Source organism: Podarcis liolepis (genome assembly GCF_965112155.1).
Source record: "Podarcis liolepis genome assembly, chromosome: 16".
Taxonomy (NCBI): domain Eukaryota; kingdom Metazoa; phylum Chordata; class Lepidosauria; order Squamata; family Lacertidae; genus Podarcis; species Podarcis liolepis.
In genome coordinates, this window is record NC_139567.1 from 44,680,871 (window position 1) to 44,701,473 (window position 20,603).

The 20,603-nt window shown below is 53.0% G+C and overlaps 1 protein-coding gene and 1 long non-coding RNA gene across 2 annotated transcripts; both read left to right on the plus strand.

Annotated features, from left to right (window-relative positions):
• Positions 1-85: 85 nt before the first annotated feature.
• On the plus strand, positions 86-3,789 carry OVCA2 (OVCA2 serine hydrolase domain containing). The gene is made up of 2 exons (XM_083480273.1): positions 86-287; positions 3,102-3,789. The coding sequence occupies exons 1-2, from the start codon at positions 119-121 to the stop codon at positions 3,602-3,604; spliced, it is 672 nt and encodes a 223-aa protein (XP_083336399.1). The 5' UTR covers positions 86-118; the 3' UTR covers positions 3,605-3,789.
• A 5,057-nt stretch (positions 3,790-8,846) lies between these two features.
• Positions 8,847-15,541, plus strand: LOC310695603. The gene is made up of 2 exons (XR_014520175.1): positions 8,847-10,040; positions 14,254-15,541. It is a non-coding gene; the product is annotated as an uncharacterized lncRNA (long non-coding RNA).
• The last annotated feature ends 5,062 nt before the right edge of the window (positions 15,542-20,603 follow it).

Here is a 20,603-nt window from a genome sequence, read left to right on the forward strand (position 1 = left end):
AGCTCTACGGTACGAGAAGGGCGTTTCCGGCCTCCTAACCATAGACGCTGCAAAGAGGAGCGTCGCTTCCGGCTTCCCTCGTTCCACTTCCCACCTGGCGCAGATACCCGGATGCGGCATGTCCTCCCGCGGGGGCGGCGGGTTGCGGCTGCTCTGTCTCCATGGATACCGGCAGAGCGCGGACGTCTTCCGCGCGCGAACCGGGTCCCTGCGCAAGGCCCTCCGGGGTCGCGCGGAGCTCCTGTACGTGGACGCGCCCCATTCGGTGGACGCGCCTCTCCCGTCAGGTGAGGGGCGGGGCCTCCCTGTGACGTCACGGGCCGCCTCCCCTGACGTCACTCCAGGAGAGCCTTGCCATTGGCCAGGTGTTCCTCTGAGCATGTGCAGAGAGCGATCCCCCCCCCTCAAAAAACCTTGAGACTGAGGTTGAATCCTGACAAGACAGAAGTATTGTTTTGTGGGGACAGGAGGCGGGCAGGTGTGGAGGACTCCCTGGTCCTGAATGGGGTAACTGTGCCCCTGAAGGACCAGGTGCGCAGCCTGGGAGTCATTCTGGACTCACAGCTGTCCATGGAGGTGCAGGTTAAATCCGTGTCCAGGGCGGCTGTCTAGCAGCTCTATCTGGTACACAGTATGAGATCCTTCCTGCCCGCGGACTGTCTCACCAGAGTGGTTCATGCTCTGGTTATCTCCCGCTTGGACTACTGCAATGCGCTCTACGTGGGGCTACCTTTGAAGGTGACCTGGAAACTACAACTAATCCAGAACGCGGCAGCTAGACTGGTGACTGGGAGCAGCTGCTGAGACCATATAACATCGGTCTTGAAAGACCTACATTGGCTACCAGGACGTTTCCAAGCACAATTCAAAGTGTTGGGTCTGACCTTTAAAGCCCTAAACGGCCTCGGTCCTGTATACCTGAAGGAGCATCTCCACCCCCATCGTTCAGCCCGGACACTGAGATCCAGCACCGAGGGCCTTCTGGCAGTTCCCTCATTGCGAGAAGTAAGGTTACAGGGAACCAGGCAGAGGGCCTTCTCGGTAGTGGCGCCTGCCCTGTGGAACGCCCTCCCAGCAGATGTCAAAGCAATAAACAACTATTTTACTTTTAAAAGACAACTGAAGGCAGCCCTCTTTAGGGAAGTTTTTAATGTCTGATGCTGTACTGTTTTTAATATTCAGTTGGAAGCCGCCCAGAGTGGCTGGGGAAACCCAGCCAGATGGGCGGGGTATAAATAATAAATTATTATTATTATTATTATTAACCGCTTCCGCATCCCAGATGGGCAACTAATCAGGAGAAAGTCTCGTTAATCCATTTTGTGAACTTTTTTTAAAAAAAGAAATCTGCCGGGCCAGCAGCCCCACAGTCTCCCAGAGAGGACTGGGCCAGTTCGTGGCGGGTGAGAGGGCTGTTGAGGATGGGCTCTGAGGGGCAGCGTGGCTCCCAAGGCCAGGGACTGGGAACCCCAGGAGGGGAGGCTGGCTCTGGGGCTCGGGTCCCGTTTGCTGGGGGGGCATCGGCCACAGTGAGAAGAGGAGGCTGGGCAAGATGGGCCCCTCTTGGGCCGGACCCTGCAGCCTCTTCGGATGTCCTCCTGACCTGCCAGGAATAAGACCTTGGAGTTTCCCAAACAGGCTTTCTCCAGCAGTTTTTGGACTACATCTCCCATCCCCCCTAGCTAGCAGGACCAGTGCTCAGGGATGATGGGAATTGTAGTCCCCAAACAGCTGGAGACCCAAGTTTGGGAAACCCTCCTCTAGTTTAATGAAGATGTTGCATGTGGTGTGCAGCAGCAGCTGCTGCCCCCCCCCCCGTCCTGCTGCTTTGTGGGCTTCCCTGGGGGGCATCTGGTTGGCCACTGTGGCAACAGGAGGCTGCACTAGATGCCTCCCCCCCTCTTGGCCTAATCCAGCTGCTGTAGGGCTCTTCTTTGGTTTCTCCATCTGTTCTCAGCCACAGCTCAGGTGTGTTTGTTAGGGGAAGGAACTGGAGTGTAGGAGCAGATCAGCTGCTTTGCTGGAAGGAAGTCCCAGGTTGAATCCCTGGCCTCTCCAGTTAAGAAAAAGCGCCAGCAAAATCCTGGTTTCCAAACCCATGGCAAAAATCCCAGTGAAGCCTGTAAAATACATTGCGGTTGGCAAAGTCCCTGTTGCCTTAAGCGAGTCCTTTCTGTTTCCCCGGCAGGGATGGAGACCCTGCCATTAGTGGTCTACCCACAGGCTGATTGTAAGAATTACTGAGAGAAAATCTGTTCTGAGGTGGGAGGAACAAGTTATGGTTTGCATTTGAGTGGCAGGTCTGTGGCGTGGGCCCTCGTTTCCTATCCCTGTACAAAAACACATTAGTCACTGTATGGTTTGATCATGAACATTTGTACATACTCATATTTCTCACCTTCTGAAAGCAACAACACTTCATGAGTGATTGTTAGCAGAAAGGTCAGGGACCAGCAAGAAAAAATGGAGACAGTTGCAGCAAAAAACAAGTCTTGCAATGAGACCTGCAGGAAGCCTTTGCCTGTCCTCTGCTGGTTTAGAGGCTGATGGGATTTGTAGTCCAACAGCCCCTGGAGGGCACCAGGTTAAATAGAGACTTGCAGATTTATTATGCTCTAGGAGCATAAGAAGGATCAGGCCCACGGCCCGTCTTGCCCAGCCTGCTGTTCCTGCCCCAAAGGGAAACCCTCCAGCAGGAATCAAGCACGAGAACAACTCTTCCCTCCTCTGGTTTCCAGAAAACTGGCATTCAGAAGCATCACTGCCTCTGACTGTGGAGACCACTGGGGCTAGCAGTCATCTGCAGTCCTCTCCTCCTTTACTGTGTCTAATCCTCTTTCAAAACCAACTTTGTCAGTGGCCATCGCTGCCTCTTGTGTGATCGAGTTCCACAGTCTGCGCTGCGTAATGTCCTTAATTTTATCCGTCTGGAATCTTCCAACATTTTGAGTTTCATGGGATGGCCACAACATCTAAGGTTAAGATTTGTTATGCTGCAAGAGAGGGAATTAATGAAGAGTGTTCCGATGAGTTGTCCCTCATCTGCAGGGCTGCTGATCTCTCTTGACATTCTTGCTAACCTCCACCCCTTTCCATTGCAGGGGAAGCTGCCTCAGGTGCTCTAGAAGCTGACTCAAAGGGCTGGTGGTTCTCCAACCCCCAGGAAGGGACATTCAGTGCCCTGGAAGAAGCGTCTTCCTGCAAAGGGCTGGAGGAGTCCCTAGACAGCATTGCCAAGGCCTTTGTGGAGCAGGGCCCCATCGACGGCCTCCTGGGCTTCAGCCAGGGAGCGGCGTTGGTGGGCATCATTTGTGCCCTGAAGCAGCGCGGCGACCCCCGCTTTCCCATTGCCTTCGCCATCGTGGTGGCTGGCTTCCAGAGCCAGGCTGCCCCCCACCAGGGCTACTACCAGGACCCCATTGCGGTGCCCAGCCTGCACGTCCTGGGCGAGACGGATCGGGTCATCCCAGCTGAGATGAGCAGGCAGCTTGCCTCCTGCTTTGCGGAGCCCGTCACCCTCATTCACACAGGGGGCCACTTTGTCCCGGCCTCCGCACCCCAAAAGAAAGCCTATCTGGAATTCTTGGATCGGTTTGTAAAGTGACTGTGTTGGGGCCCGGTGCCCAGGCGGCTTTGGGGCTTGGCCGGAGTGGGACTTCCGGCGGATGAAGGTTTAAGGGGCAGCTCTTGGCTTGCCTGGTCACTGCAGCATGATGGCCAGAGAATCCTATTTGTTTTGCAACCACTGCCTTGAGGGATGAGTAAACTGGGACTTGTCAGAGCTGAAAATCTTGTCTGTCCCTGTGTTGAAAATTATTTAAAAAGAGCTCTTTATTCTTCCCCTACAGGCACAACTCTGGGGTTTTCATGGGGGAGAGTGTCAGCTGCCCTTGAGGCTGGCAGTTAGAGCATGCAGGATATCAGTGGGGTGGGCAAGAATTGCTGAGGCTTCTTCAACTAAGCACTGTCCTGAGGGCATCCCCCTGGGTCCGCCTGCAGCTGCCCCCTGCAAGTTATAAGTTATGGATATTAGGTTCCTCAGTTTGTGCCACACTCCCTCCTTGTTCCTGAAATGAGCAAAGCATTCAATGTGGCCGTTCAAAACCATCGGAGACTGTGAGTTCTAGAAGCAGCGATTTAAGCCACGTGGCAATAAATGGTGTAGGAGAGCCAGTGTGGTGTAGTGGTTAAGCGCAGTGGACTCGTAATCTGGTGAACCGGGTTCACGTCTCCGCTCCTCCACATGCGGCTGCTGGGTGACCTTGGGCCAGTCACACTTCTCTGAAGTCTCTCAGCCTCCCTCACCTCACAGAGTGTTTGTTGTGGGGGAGGAAGGGAAAGGAGAATGTTAGCCGCTTGGAGACTCCTTCGGGTAGTGAAAAAAGTGGGATATCAAATCCAAACTCTTCTAGGATCATTTTCTTCCACTCCCTTTCCCACCAAAAACATAAATTCTCCTGTTTTAATTTTCTGCATCTCCAAGCTTGTTGTGTATGTCTGTATTTTCTTTTTGTAATTCTTTGATCTTTTTGTTATGGGTTATTTTGTTGCGGTTGTGTTTTCTGTTAAAGAGTCAGGCCTTGTGTTAAGCTCTGTCAGTTTCCATTGGAAGCCTTAGTTCTTCCAAAGTGTTATGCAAATTCTTACCTTAAGATATTGTCCCCGTTTTTTCTTTCTCCAGTGAGGAAGAGGCCTCTTTGAGGGCGGCACCATCTTGGCTGTGGCCTGCCTTGGTGTCCTTGTTGAAGTGAGCCCTCCCTCTCAGGACAGGAAGAATTGAGTGAGGTCTTTTATTTCCAGCTTTTCCGAATCCTTTGGCGTCCCCCTCTCCTTTCTTCAACCTTTGGCGTCTTTTAGACTGCAGGGGCTTTTGCTCTGAGCTACTTTTCTGGGCCTTGGAGCAGGGATTAGAGTTTAAATAGCTGTCATCTTTTCTTTGTGCCCAAGTCCCCCTGCAGCTGCCCAGTGGAAGCCTCTGAGCCACCCGATGGACAGGGAGGCGTTGGAGCCTGGGCAGTGCTCTCTTTCCATAGTGTGTCATTAATTCTCACACACACAGAGGTCGTTGTGGCGACCAGTTTGGAGTGCATTAAAGAGCCCAGCAAAGACATCACCTTGCCGACAAAGGTCCGTATAGTTAAAGCTATGGTTTTCCCAGTAGTGATGTATGGAAGTGAGAGCTGGACCATAAAGAAGGCTGATCGCCGAAGAATTGATGCTTTTGAGTTATGGTGCTGGAGGAGACTCTTGAGGGTCCCATGGACTGCAAGAAGATCAAACCTCTCCATTCTGAAGGAAATCAGCCCCGAGTGCTCACTGGAAGGACAGATCCTGAAGCTGAGGCTCCAAGATTTTGGCCACCTCATGAGAAGAGAAGACTCCCTGGAAAAGACCCTGATGTTGGGAAAGATGGAGGGCACAAGGAGAAGGGGACAACAGAGGACGAGATGGTGGGACAGTGTTCTCGAAGCTACCAGCATGAGTTTGACCAAACTGCGGGAGGCAGTGGAAGACAGGAGGGCCTGGCGTGCTCTGGTCCATGGGGTCACGAAGAGGGCGGACACTACTAAACAACTAAACAACAGCAACAAAGAGCCCTGCTTGCTGCTTCCCACGGGAGCATCTGCTTGGTCCCTGGGAGAAGAAGATGCTGGACTAGGAGGGTCTGCTTTGGCCTGGTCCACCTGCTGCAGCAGGGCTTTTTCTGCTGTTCTGATAAAGGATCAGACAAATTCATGGAGGAGGTTCCTAGCCACGACGGCCCCTTCCACTGCTGGTGGCCGTAAATGCCTCTCTCAGCCACTTCCTGCAAACCTCAAATGTGGAGACTTGCTCTCACACTCAGTCCCGCAACTGGCTGGCAGGATGGGGGGTGGCGCAGGTTAAGGACCTGACAGGCCTGACAGGTTAAGGACCATCCAGGCTCCAGGAAGCATTTTGTAATTTTTCCTTAGGCGCTAGAGGGCAGCCACGTCCCCCACGAAGGCCTTTCCCTGCCTGCTTCCCTACAGATCTCTCTCTCTTTCCATCTGACTTGCTCTCCACAGGCAGGGAGGAGAAGGCAGCCAAGCTGCAAGGAACCAGCTGCTGAGGGCTCCTTCCTTGGAGCACCTGCTGGAGTCAACGTGGCTAGTGAAGAAGGCAGGGAAAGCTGGACAGGGCTAGGAAAGCGCTCTGTCTTGTGAGCCCCCCATCTCACGGCTGGGTCTGGGTCTGGAGTGGGGGTGGGGGAGGCGCTCTGAGGGACCCAGGAGGAAGAGGAGGGCTGCAGGCCGCCTCACTGCCAGGCGCTTGGCGGCTGTTTTTCTGTTTGTGAAAAGGCTGCTGCTGCTCTGCAGAGTCTGACTCACCCGCTCTGCCACTCCGCAGGGGGCTCCTCTTCCTCTCCATGGCGACAGGCTTTGGTTGAGAGGCGCTGGGATGGCGCTGGGCTTCTGCGATGGTGCTGGGGGGGGGGGGTTGCCAGCAGAAGGGCCCTGTCTTTGTGGGAGGAGGGTGGGGTGCCATTGCCCTGGGACTGACTTGCTGTCTTGACTAGGGCAAGTGGGGGGCGAGACGGGGGAAAGGGGTCCCCAGTGCAGAAAGAAGGGAGGAAAGAAGGAAGAGCAGATTACTTGACAGTGAGGTGTTCTTTTGGAGGAGGAGGAGTCCTTTTGTGGTCATTTGGGCAGTGATGAGGGTATGAGGAAGGCCTGTAGCCCAGCCGGAGAGCACTTGCCTGGCATGCAGAAGGCCCCCAGGTTCACTTTCCCACGTCTCCCGGAAGGGATACCATTAGGAGACCCTGAAAAGCCACTGCCGGTCAGTGTGAACAAGTGTGATCCAGATGGGCCAGCTGCCTGACTCTGGAAGGCAGCTCCCTGTTTCAATTAGCCCTTCCTTCATGAGGACTGGAATCCTGCTTTCTTCTAAGGAGCAAAGGCTCCAGGGCAGCTGAACTCCTGCTTTGCATGCAGAAGGAACAAAGCCCAGGGCCCAATGGAACCCCCAGGTGGGGCTGGGGAAATGTTCCCTGCCTGAAGGAGCTGCTGTCAGTCAGTGTCGACAGCACTGAGCTAGATGGGCCAATGACCTGACTTCGCTGTAAGGCACCTTTCTTTGTTCCTATTGGGAACACTTACTCTGCCGGCTTGGAAGCCGCCGCTTCCCCACCTGAAATTACAGCTGGGCAGCTTCGTAGAAACAGCGGAAACTGCCTTAGGCCATCTCATTGTTCTCCACACTGGCTGGCAGCAGCTCTCCAGGGTTTCAGGAAGGGAACACTTCCCAGCCCTGCCTGGAGATGGCGCTAGGGACAGAACCTGGCACCTTCTGCATGCCAAGCAAGTGCTCTGCCCCTGAGCGAAGCTGCCTTTGTACCGAGTCAGACCATGGGGCCATCTAGCTCACTGTTGTTGACACTGACTGGCAGCACCTTTCCAGGGTTTCATATAGGGATTCTCCCAGTCCCAGCCCTACCTGGAGATGCTGTTGGGGATTGAACCTGGCGCCTTCTGCATGCCAAGCAGGTGCTCTGCCATTGAGCTATGGCCTCTCCCTAAAAAAGAAAGCAAGATTCTAGTCTTCATTGTTCCAAATAAAGGGGCAGGGTTAAATAGCCTTATACCTCATCAGACCATTAGCCCATTCAGCACAGGACTGTCCCCACCACCATCTTGGCTGGTTGCCGTCGATAACCTTCACCCTCTCCGTCAAGCGGTCCACCCAACCCCTGCCTCCTGTGGCAGGGAGTTCCCTAGTTGAGCTGCGACCTCCTCCCCTCGGGCACCTGCAGCCGGTCTCCGTGGCTGTGGGCGATCAGTTTGCGGCCTGCTTGGTGAGGCTGCCTTGGCTCCCAGCCCTCCTCTCCCGGAGCCAAGCTGCCTCTTGCTCTTCCCCTCCCCAGCCGCTGTGCTTCGCTCCTCTTACTCATCCTCGGCTTTTTCCTCGTAAACAGGAGAGAGGCCTCCTGGGATGAGCACAATCTGTGGGCGGCCACAGCGAAGAAGAAGAGGACCTTTTGCCGTGGCAACTTTAAGCCTCTCGGCTGGCAGTGGGCTCTGCAAGGCCCCGATGGTGGTCCCGAGCTCCCGGACAGCCACCCACCCACCCCACCCTCCAGATCTCTTGAGTCACACCAGCTGGTTTTGAGGGAGGCTTTCCACAGAAACCCCTGCCAGACCAGGAGGAGCAGTCGCCACCATCTGGTTCCTAAAAGGCTGCAGTCCCTGGGAGAGAGGGAGGGAAGTGTCAAGTGGGGCTGGGGCTCCAGAGCTGGGCTTTCAGTAGCCCAGAACTTGAGGGGCTTCCTTCTTGCCCATTTCCCCACCCAGAAGAAAAGCCCAGCAGCCGGAGCAGGTCACAGGGAACACACTTAGCCCAGCCTCCTGCTCCCACAGCAGCCAAATGCCCCACAGAACCTGGGGGTCCAGATAGACTGCCTCTGGACCTGGAGGCTCCATGAGAGCATAGGAAGAGCCTGGCTGCTGGATCAGGCCAAAAGGGGGCCCATCCAGTCTAGCGTCCTGTTCTTGCAGTGGCCGACCAGATGCCCCATAAGCAGTGTGGGGCTACAGGGCTGTAACCCCCACCACCACCACAACCACAACCCATAACTGACACGCTATGCAGCCAGGCAGCTGCAAAGAGAGAAATTGGCTGCCCTTTTGCCACTTGCAAAAAGAGAAAAACGGACCGCGTTCCCTTTGAGTCCCCGGAGCCCAGCAGGGTGGAATCCGTGGCATAAACAGGCAGCTCTTGCTCCCAGCTGCCCCTGGCAGAGGAATCCTCTCCCTGGCTGGGCTCCTGTGATTGTCTGGGAAACAAATAAAAATCAGGTTGCAAATCCAGGGGGCGACAATGAGGTATATTGGGGGGAGTGTCTTCCTCCATGCATTTAACTTTGTACCCACCTCTCCCGTCCACCAAGAAGTTCGAGGTGTCTATGGGTAGGCAAACTAAGGCCCGGGGGCTGGATCCGGCCCAATCGCCTTCTCAGTCCGGCCCGCGGACGGTTCTGGAATCAGCGTGTTTTTAGATGAGTAGAATGTGTCCTTTTATTTAACATGCATTTCTGGGTTATTTGTGGGGCATAGGAATTCGTTCATCCCCCCCAAAAAATATAGTCCGGCCCCCCACAAGGTCTGAGGGACAGTGGACCGGCCCCCTGCTAAAAAAGTTTGCTGATTCCTGTATTTGATTCCCATTTTTTTATTTTCTTTACTGCCTTCATATCCTACTCTTGGGGTAAGCTAAGGAGCTCTTCAGAACCCCCTGGAGAGTTGCTGCCGGTCAGTGCAGGCAATACAAACCCGCTGGATCAACGGCCTGATTTTAAGGCTGCTTCCGACCTTTCTATTTAAAACCAGTCCCTTACACCATAAGAATATTACTTTCTTTTTAGGGGCAGGGTTAGCTCCCAGATTCCACGCGCCATATCATCTCCAGGCGGAGCGGGGCGCCGTTTTCCTATCCCCCTTATGTTGGGGGGGCGGGGTTAGTCTCTAGGGGTTGCTAGTTCACATTGAGGCAGGACTGGCTAGGAAGGGGGACACGAAGGATCTGGCCTCTCGAGCTTCGCCGCGCACGCGGAGAGCGTCGTCTGCACGCCACCATCACGACACGTGTTGAGCGCAGAAAAGGTCCCAGGTGATACCACCCGGCTCTGCCCAACCCTTCCAGGTTGAAGTTCTGGGCCGATGTTCCCGCGCCCCCTGGGCATGTGCAGAGCGCCTCCTTCTTGGGCAGCCCATGCAGGCAACCTCCCACCCGCGTCTGTGAAGGGATGTGGGTGGAGCGGCGGCGGCGGCCGTGCCAAGGGCGCCCCCTGCTGGCGCGGTGAGCGGCCACCGACGGGGCGGGCGGCTCTGAAGCTTGGCTGGCGCCGCTGCTCGGCGTCAGGATCAGGCCCGGGTCGTCCCGGCCAAGCCAAGCCCGGCTTGCGCAAGTGGCTGACGCCTCCGCCCGCCCCGCCAGAGGCCCCAACAGCCCCAGCTGGCGGTGCCGTCGGGCGCGCAGTCCTCCCGGGAGCCGTCGAGGAAGAGAGGAGAGCGCCGCGCCAGGTAAAAACGGGGTGCAGCTCTCTCGGAGGACCCCCCCCCCACATTCCACTTTGCGGGGTGGGCTGGGCTCCCCGTGGGAGGCCCCTCTGCACATGCCCAGAGGCGCAGCCTGGACGGGGTCCTTCTACTTCCGAAAGAAGTTCTGGGGTTCACTCCGAACACCCCCCGTCCCTCCCGACCCGCCGCCATCCCAAGCTGCCTCCTCTCGCCGAAAACTCAGCCAGTACGGGAAAGGAGAGGAGAGGGCGCGTCGCTCCCCACAAATATGTGGGTCCCTCTTTCTCAGTCCCCGCAAAAAAATCCCTTGCGTGAGTAGCAGAAAAAGGAGGTGTGGTGTCCGTGAGACATGGGAGGGGGTGAATAATCCAGCGGGGAGGGTCCTCCTGAGGCTGCCGTTGGGGAGAGGGCAGGACCCCCCATCCTCATTGGGCCTTAATTTCAACGGACGGTGGGACCCAATTTTAATCCTCTTGTAACTTTCTGGGTTCTTTAATCCTACTGCCTTTCTATCCTGCCTTTCTCTCAAGCATCTCAAGGCAGTTTTCATGATTCTCTCCCAAGCTATTTACCCCCCCCCCCAAAAAAAAACCACACCCATGCAAAGTAGGCTAGGCTGGGGGGGGGAGCATCTTCTTACCCAGGAAGTTTTGTGACAAGAACGGAGATTTGAACCCAGATCTCCCCTGTCCTGGTTAAAACACAGCAGCTCTCTCCCTTTGGGGTGCTCTGAATGGTTTTGAGGCATGTGCAGAGTGCCTTTCAAGAGCCAAGGAGCCTGAGGATTTCAGATTCAGAGGCTGATTCAGCACTCCACAGGGACGGGGGGGGGCAGCCGGGGGGGCAGCACAGGCTGATGACTGGACTTTGTTTTGGTTGGAAGAAGCTTAGTCAGAAACTGGGAATGTCTTAAAGTCAACAAGAAATGAAATAAAGTGACTGACAGGTGGCATAGGTTTTGGAGGGGGGGGTTGAAGATTAGTGGCAGGGGGTGGGTTGGCATATGAGCTTATTTTGGGGGGCATCTGGTTAGTCCTAAGAGAACAGGATGCTGGACTAGGTGCCCCCCCCAATCCAGCTGCAGTCATCTGCTCTTCCAATGCCCCTGATGCCCCGTTGTGATTTCGCCCTGTCAAAGTCCCACAGAGAGCAAACTGTGTCTATCTTGCACCCCCTTCCCTGTGGGAGACGAGGGAAGCCCCCCATTATTCTGCATGGAATGATGTCTGGGGGGGTCTTAGCTGTGATTTCTGCATCGCAAGGGGTTGGAATAGATGATCCTTGGGGGTCCCTTCCAACCCTACAAGTCTATGATTCGATGGGTATAGCTCCCCTTGGGCCTGGCTCAGTGGGGAAAGGGCGAGGCAGGTTGCCCCAGCCCTTCCTGGGTGGCTGGAACAGCGGCCAGGGGGCGGCCCCAGGAAGCGTGCCTTGGTAGCAGTCTTGCCGCCGCTTGAAGAGAGGATCTGCCCTGACTCAGACTGTGCAACGCTGCCCCAGCAGCAGCAGCAGCCCCCTCAGCTTCCTGGCGGCGGCTCAGTTCAGTGACTGAGAGTCAAAGGCACTTCCTGCGCCGGGAACAGCGTGTTCCCAGGGCCAGGCCAGACCCTCTTGTGCAGCCCAGAGCTGGCACCATCCGCAGGATGGAGAAATCGCTTCCAGATGCTGAGGCTGGATGTGTCACTCAAACACACAGAGAGAGGGAAGAAGAGAAGGGAGGTGGCGGGGAGCGTTTTGACTCCCTTCTCCCTCCCCACCCCCCATCACTCACCCCATCACCGTCTGCCCCAGAGAACAGGACAACTCAGAACCTGACAAGCGTCTTCCTCGGCCGGCCCACTCATTGGCAAGACTTGACGCTTGTCCCAGTTTAAACCACCCTGCAGGATAATTCCTCCATCACTGATAGAAGGAAAGCTTAGTCCAGTGAGGGTGAGTTGGGGTTCAGTTCAGCACATGTGCCCTGACACACACACACCCCACTTCCAGTGTTGTTGTTTTGCTGGATCCTTTCTGAAACCCCTGAAGAAGGTGTGTGTTAACCCTATAGGCCAAGGGGCCTTCTGCAGGAACATGAGGCCAGGGGTGAGTTCCTCAGACCCAGGGAATTGGGATTCTCAGGCTAGGGTGCTCCCCTGGGGCACCCCTTCCCTCCAAAGCCAGGCAGAGGGCAGGCATGTGTGTTTGCACCCGCCAATGTGATCATAGATTTGGGACCCCAGGGGTCAGATCTAGTCCAACCTCTCAGTGCAGGAATCACAGCTGAAGGATCCATTGCAGGTGGCCTTCCAGACTCTCTCTCCAGGTAGTCCGTTCCCCTGCCAAAACAGCTCTTAGACAGTTCTTCCTAACGTTTAATGGGAATCTCTTTTCTTGCCATTTGAATCCCTTGGTTTGGGGTCCTACCCTCTGGAGCAACAGAATACAAGTGAATTCCTTCTCCCTTGGGAGAGCCCTTCAGGTGGCTCTCAGGTCACCTGCAGTCTCCTCTTCTCCAGGCTCATGATAAGTCAATGGAACCATAAATTTAGGGCCCAATGACTCTGAGACACGTCCCTTTCATGTCCTCATCAGCTGTCCCCTGTCGGAGGCAGAATGCTGTGCTGGATTCAACGGAAAGAAAGATTTGCCCTCCTTAAACTAGCCAGAGTTCTCAGGATGGAAGCAGCCCGGCGAAGAGGAGGCCTACCTGTTGGATGGCTGCCTGCCCTGTCCAAAGATGTGTCCAGCTGTGCCAGGGCTCTCCGCTTCCCAGGACCAAATTGCTGCCTAGCCCTTTCCCTCCCACACTTCCTTGATCTCTTAAAGGCCCTGAATGGAGGGCAGCCTTCCCTTCTGGGGCCGCATGCCAGAGGCAAAAGGAGCTGTAGCAGTTATCCTCGCCCCTTCCTCTTTCCACCCTCCTTCCAGGCATGAAAAGAGGCAGGGTCAGAGTTCAAGGAAAGGCTTCTGGCCAGGAAGGGGCAGAGTGAGGCCAGCAAGGGGCGTGTCCTGGAGGGAGGGGGCGTGGCTGGGGGGCAGCAATGCTTCTGAATACCAGCTGCTTTGAATCTCAGATGGGGAGAGTGCTATTCTGCCTGAGGACCAGGTGGAGTGGAATGGAGGGCCGATTCTGGCTCCTGGGTTTTAATAATAATAATAATAATAATAATAATAATAATAATAATAATAATAATAATAATAATAATTTATACCCTGCCCTCCCCGGCCAGAGCCAGGCTCAGGGTTGCTAACAACAGTAAAATTACAGTAGAAACATAATGGGGGTGGGTGGGAAACCCAATTTAAAATACAGGTTAAAATGCAATTTAAAATGCAGCCTCATCAAAACCATAAGGGGATGAAAACATAAGGGTCAGTCTGAGTCCAGACCAAAGGCCAGGTAGAACAGCTCTGTCTTGCAGGCCCTGCAGAAAGACGTCAAGTCCCGCAGGGCCCATAGCTGTCAACTTTTCCCTTTTCTTGTGAGGAAGCCTATTTGGAATAAGGGAATTTCCCTTTAAAAAAGGGGAAATATTGACAGCCATGCACAGGGCCCTAGTCTCTTGTGACAGAGCATTCCACCAAGTCAGGGCCAGTACTGAAAAGGCCCTGGCCCTAGTTGAGACCAATCTAACCACCCTGGGACCTCCAAAATGTTTTTCATTTGTAGACCATTTGTAGCAGGGCTCCCCATCAGTGAGCTATTAGAAGAGCAACTTAGAATATTGGGATTGCAGAGTTGGAAGGGACCCCAAGGGGGTCCAGCCCCCTGCAATGTCGGAATCTCAGCTAAAGCATCCATGACAGAGGGCCACCCAACTTGCACATTGGTACCATCAGAACATAATGAGAGCTTGCTGGGTCAGGCCAGTGGCCCATTCAGGCCGGTTGCCTCTTCTCACAGTGGCCAACCGGGTGCCCCAATGGGAAACCAGCAAGCAGGATTTGAACACAAGAGCCCTTTCCCATCCTGCGATTTCCAGCAACTGGCATTCAGAAACATCGCTGCCTCTGACTGTGGAGGCAAAGCTGAGCCATTGTGGCGAGTAAACTTTGTCTAATTCTCTGCTCAAGCCATCTAGGTTGGTGGGCATCACTGCCTCCTGCACAAGGGAGTTCCACAGTTTAACTAAGCCTTGTGTGAAGAAGTCCTTTCTTTTATCTGTCCCTAATCCTCATTCTTGATCCACCTCCTTTCTGTGACTGTAAGTTGTTTGAAACTGTTGTGTTTTAGTTGTTGCAACCTTCCCTGGGGCCTGAGGGTCGAGGGTACCAACTGATGGAGGGATGAAATGGAAGCCGCAGGAACTTCCTACACTGGAAGACTGGCAGATAAAGATGGGAGAATATGTGGAGATGGCAAAACTGATGGGGAAGATCTGGAATCAGTGAGACAAACTGTTTCAGAAGGACTGGAGCAAACTTATATTCTATAGGAAAGAAAACTGTAAACATTTGAAAACGTTTGTAGGTTTGAATTGAAATGCTTTGTAATGTGAAAATAAGGAACCGATTTACATATAAGGTGGCAATTTTTATAAAAAAGAAGAAGATTTAAGGTAGAAAAGTGATTATAGAAATGCGAGAATTTATTAAAAGATGTTTCGAAGTCAGAAAGAGGGAGGGAAGGAAGTCGATGCTCTGTCTGAGCAATGTTTTATGTTATGGATTTGTGTAATGAGATGTAATTAAATATGGAAAACTCAATAAAAATATTTTTTTTAAAAAATGGATTTGCTTTTTGTGGGTTGAGGGGCGTTGCCTCCCTCCTGCAGCAGCCTGCAGATTCTAGGATGCGCTGGATCCGTCCTGCCCCTGCCAGGGAGCACACGGGCACCTTCCCTTCCTCTTGTGGATTTCTGCCTGGCACTGGAGGGAGCACCCACCCAGAAGCCCCTGGCATTCCCCAAACAGTAAGAGTTTATGTGCAGTGTCATCCGGAATCTGCACACAAGCTCCTCCTGTGCGGGGAGACCAGGCCATGCCTGCCTCTCGCGGGAGCCAGTTCCAGCGCCGCTTGAAGGACTGTCTTTTAGCCATCCAACATTCAGCTTCACTGGAGGTCTAGTGTTAGGAGGGAAGGAGGAAAGCTTTATCCCTCAATCTGGATGAGATGGGACTCTTCTCTGGTCCTGCAGGGCCTTGTCCACACATGCACATCTTGTGGGAAGTAATCCACTGAGAGCAGTCAAACACAACATTCCTTGTTTTCCTAGAGAAGACATGCAGGGGAATGTTTGGTCCAGCCAGTTGAAAACTTCCTGTTTCCTCCTGGCTGGAGCATCCTTCCTTTGCATGTCGCTAGAGGTGGGCGTGACCTTACCTGCCCAGGTAACAGAAGGACAAGGCATGGACCAGCTTCTTAGCTAGAAATACTCTGCTAGCTTCTCAGCTAGCAGAAGCAGTGGGATCAAATCTCCCATATGGGGTATATGCACATGTATATATTTGTAACCAAGCCTGCCTTCAGGAATTCAACCGTGAACTGATGTGAGTAAACAACTTTTATTGACTTTAAATAAGATTGCCGTGTCTTTATTCTTTTAAGAGGGGTAAAAGGGAACTTACCAGGAATATACAGTTCAATACTGAATTGTATAAAATAGTGAGAGGCTCGCACGAGCCTGCAACCAGCTATCTGCTGTGCATGTAAAAGAGGAATGTAAACTCTGCTAAGTAAAGGAACTTGCTAGCACAAAGTTAGGAAAAGGTATTAATAAACAATATATCCTCTCCTGCCTCCCTGAACATTCCCACACATCTTTTAATGTGTACATTAAAAGCAGTGCATTTGGAAGTTGTGCCTGCAGCATTTGATCTGTTTGACAGCCCATACACACATGCAGGGCACCAGTTGCTGCTGCCAGATTGGGCCAAATTCAAGGTGTTACTTAGCATCTGTATATTAAGCCCTTAACACCTTGGGACCAGTTTGCCTGCAAGAAGATCACCTTATCCCCCACCCCCCACCCGCACCCTTCCAACCGCTTTGACTGGCAGAACTGGCCTTGTTCCAAGCACAACTTAATACTTGTTTGTAAGAACTCCATATTTTTGCAGCACTTACACTTTGGAACTCCCTGCCTTTTGACACCGGGCAGATGCCTTCACTGTAGTCTTTTCTGCACCAGCTAAAAAAACTTTCTTTTTTTGACAAGCCCATCCAGATGTTTAGAAAGTTGATGGGCGTTCCAGTTTGTTTTTAGCCTACTATTTTAACTTTTTGAAAGCCATAAATTATATTGTCAGCTTTTCTTACTGATAATTTTATTGTTTTATCTTTTTTTCCAAACTGCTGTGAATGTTCCCATTCCCCATCAAGCAGTGTATGAATTTCATGAAATAAATGAATGTGTGAATCTGCTCTCGGTATAGAATGTGAAAATGTTGTACGTGCCTCCTTGGCACTATAATCCTCAAATTGGGCTTCAGGTCTCAGGAAGAAAATATGAGCCACCAGCTGAGCAGGCCTTTCTTCTGTAACCTCAGTGCCATCCCCCAATCTTAAATGTAACCATTTCAGGCATATTCATTTTCTCCTTAATTTTGCATCCTTTCGTTTAACAGCTGCTGTTTCTTAGTTGCAGAGGAGAAGAGTACATTTCCCAAAATGCTGCTCTGATGGTGGCTGGAGATCCAGCAGGTCCCAGGGCAAGTGGGCAGGATCTGGTACCTTGAGGATTGCCTCTTGGGGCCTGGCCAGAATCTTGTGGGAAACCCAGAAAGTCCTGAGCAGCCCCTCCAATAGAAAATTGTGTCCATTCTCTCCCTGCCCTGCCCTGAAACACACAGACACACACACACCTGCAGGAATGAACTGTGTAAAAATAATAGACCTATGCACAGTAAAGGGTGCAAATGTGTACAATTTATGCAGGCCACAAATTTTAAATTTATATGAGATGAAAGAAAAGGGGGAGGGAGCGTTATAACCCCCCAAGGTTTCCAGATTCCTCGTAAGTTCCTTCTTGTTGGTTCCACACGAGGAGCTGGCTACCCACAGAGAGAGGTTCACAAAGGGAAAGCAAGAAGCAGCTCCATCTTCCTCATCACCTGCTGCCTGATCCCCCTTTACCTGAAGGTGCTTCCAGGGATTGAGTCCAGAACCTTCTGCAGGCAAAGCATCTGCTCGGCTGCGCTGCAGCCTCCCCGCATTTGCCACTGAACATGGGAATGCAAGCAGTAGCATGTCCCTGTTGCTTTGAGTCCCCACTCCTTTGGGTGAGCATGTGCTTCCACATTGGACTAGTCCTCAGTGAGTACAGATCTGCTAACCTGCACTCACCAACTTTCTCAGGGCCGCTTGCCAGGATAGAAGGGCATGGTCTGGACAAAAAGAGCCCCCTTTCACTGGAAAGAGGGGCTGCCACCCATGTCAGCGTTCTACACTAAGGCCTGGGAAACTCAGGTTCAGATCCTGACCCAGCCATAAAGCTCAGGCCTTGGGGCCAGTCTCCACCTCTCAGAGCAATCACCTAAATCACAGCGTTGTCATGAGGATTAAGGACACCACTTTGAACTTCCTGGAGGAATAGAAGGAAGGAAGGAAGGAAGGAAGGAAGGAAGGAAGGAAGGAAGGAAGGAAGGAAGGAAGGAAGGAAAAAGGAACAAAGGAAAGAAGGAAAATGAAAGGAAGGAAGGAAAATGAAAGAAAGGAAGGAAAACGAAAGGAAGGAAGGAAGGAAGGAAGGAAGGAAGGAAGGAAGGAAGGAAGGAAGGAAGGAAGGAAGGAAGGGCCAGCCAACCCTCGTTTGTTTCTCCCCCACCCCAGCACATTCCAGCAGCCCAGAGGCCACTTGGCAGGGCCCAGCGCCCAGGGAGGGGTGTGTTTGTGCATCAGCCCAGCCTCTCTCCCAGGCTGGTCTCTGCCGTGGGGGCCCAGAACCAGGAGCTTTGGAGAGAGAGCAGCCCCAGGATGCCCACGAAGAATTCCTCCCCCTCCATCATCAAGGCGGCGGCGGCGGCTGCTGCTGCTGCTGCTGCTGGGGCGTCCACTCCAGGCAACCATGGCTGTAGACTGTTACCAGCCCACATCCACACAGTAACAATCTAAAGCCACGGTTGCCCTGGAGACGCAGGATGAGCTGGCACCGTGGCAAATGGCATCCTGAAGGCTCCATCTCTTTCTCTCTGATTGCTGCGAAGAGGGAGAAGCAGAAAACCCACCAGCACCACCGTTCCAATCTCCTACTCGCCATTCCCCCAAATCAGCAGCAATGCACACTTGGACCCACTTGGAGTCCAGCTCAGGGTCTGCCCAAATTCAGCTGCACGTCAGGTTGTGAGATCTGCAGAGGCTGCAGTTGAGGAGCTGGCAGCCATGAATGTGTTCTCTGTTGGGGAGAACTGGGGGGTCTGCATGATGGGGGAAAGTCAGTAGAGAGAAGACCCTCCCTGACTGCCCTTTAATCTGTGCTGACATTCCCTCCAGTGTTAGGTGGAGACTCTTGAATTCTTTGGTCATCCAGTGACCAGTAGCTGAATAACCCTTTTTACTGAAGTGCGGAATTTCCATCCACTGTGGACCAGAGTAAGTTCATGGAATCATAGAGTTGGAAGGGACCCCCAAGGGCCATCTAGTCCAACCCCCTGCAATGCAGGAATCTCAACTAAAGCACCCAAAGACAGATGGCCATCCAACCTCTGATTTAAAATCCCCAAGGAAGGAGAGTCTGCGGCCTCCCGCGGGAGACTGTTCCCCTGCTGCCTGGACCACATTTCATGGACCCAGACAGACCACTGGCTCCACCCAGCTCTGTATTATCTACACCAGGGATGAGTGGCCCCTGTGGCTCTCCTGATGTTGCTAGACTCCAAATCCCAGCACCCACTCCTTCCCCCAGAGAGGACCTATGAAGAGCCCGACTGCTCGCTGGCAGTCAACCACCTGGTTCCTCCTGCCCCTCCTCCACTGCCGAGGACTTTTGGGATACAACTCGCTTTGCACTGATGTGTCTGCATGGGAAGGAAGAGTCAGTGAGAGAAGCCACCCAGCTTCCTAAGCTGCCCTTTAACCTGCTCCGACCACCCCTCTGGTGCTAGACTGATCTTCTGAGGGTTGCTGGCCTCATCTCCTCCTCCTCCTTCCATACATTGGGAGAGGCAAATCTTTGTGACTCCTGCTGAGAGCAGGGCAGAACGAGGATCTCTCCTGTCCAGCGTGCATTGACTTCAGGAAACTTAGCTTCCAAACTCGGAGTCTCAGTGTGATTGTATCCAAGGGGCCAGCAGTGGATCAGTGCTCAATTCAAATTTCTGCTGATGCACTCAAACTTCAACCTTTTGATGGGGGCACTTTTTTGAGGGGGTCCCATGTACCCCCAAGTTTCAGCTGGTTCCTATCAGGAGCTGAGGCTTCAGTGTAGCGAGCCCTGCCCTGTGGAACTCCTTGCCACTGCTTGATTTTAGATGCCTTCTAAAAACAGCATTATTCAGAAAGTCCTCCTAATCTTGTTTCTTTGTCCATATAACTCACCTTCCCCAACCCACTGTTTGCTTTTTCTTTCCTTTTTGTTAACCATCTAGCCTTATGGAAGAGTTCTGAGGAACTCAAAAGTGTCCACATTATTTTGGGTTGGTCTAATTAAAAAAAAATCACCATATTATGGAGCGCAATTCTTGCTCTTGATGCTCTGGCAAGAAGAGGAGCACCATTCAAGGTGGGCACTTCAACCTCAGAAAGTGCAATTGCTTCCCCCAGGTAAGAGCAAGACAAATCTCCTTTTTTGTCATCTGAATCCATTGGTTTGGGTTCTTCTCCCCTCCAGAGCAGCAGAAAAACAACTTGCTTCACATGCCATGTGTTAGTCCTCCAGGTATCTGAAGACAGCAGTCATATCTCCTCTCAGTCTTCTCTTCTCCAGGCTAAACACACCCATCTCCCTCAACCATTCCTCATAAGGCTTCTTCATCACACTGGTTGCCCTCCTCTGCCCAGCTTCTAGCTTGTCAATACCCTTCTTAAACTGGGGTGCTCAGAACTGGACACAGGACTGACTTTTACTCTTGGGGCGGTGGAGATGGAGGATGGGGAAGAATGGATTTTGCTCTTACCCTGGCTTAGGAGCATGTCTTAACTGCCACACGGAACTTCCTCCTCATTGGCCAGACTGTACTGGGAACAATCACTACTGTGCAGGTCTCGCCTTCATCACTATTGTCTGGCAAAGGCTGGAAAATGTGCCAATGGGGAGACAGCCTGTACCCCCACCCCACACCTTGGGCTCCCTCTGGAGGTGGGCATCTCTCTTCACTGATTCTCAACAAGCCAGAATCCCAGAAGCACCCCCCACCCCCAAGTGACGTCCACAGAGCATCAAGGATTAAAGGCGAAACCTACCTGGACCTTTCCAGTATGGGACTCCCCGTCGCTTGGTGGCAGAGCCCCTGCTTTGAATGCAGAAGGCCCCAGTCCCTTCTGAAACTCTGGACAGCTGTTGCCAGTCAGTGTTGGCAATACTGGGCTAGGTATAGCAATGGCCTGACTGGGTTTGAAGCAGGTCCCTACATTCCTGGAGAGGGAAGGTGGTCAAACACAGCCTTAAGGACTCACAGATTTATTGCAGCATGGGCAAAACCTGGAGA

Excerpts from the sequence above, each read along its gene's own strand:
- OVCA2 (XM_083480273.1), top strand. The coding sequence starts at position 119 with ATGTCCTCCCGCGGGGGCGGCGGGTTGCGGCTGCTCTGTCTCCATGGA. Across the intron at positions 288-3,101 it reads GGACGCGCCTCTCCCGTCAG|GGGAAGCTGCCTCAGGTGCT; the intron begins GTGAGGGGCGGG and ends TTTCCATTGCAG.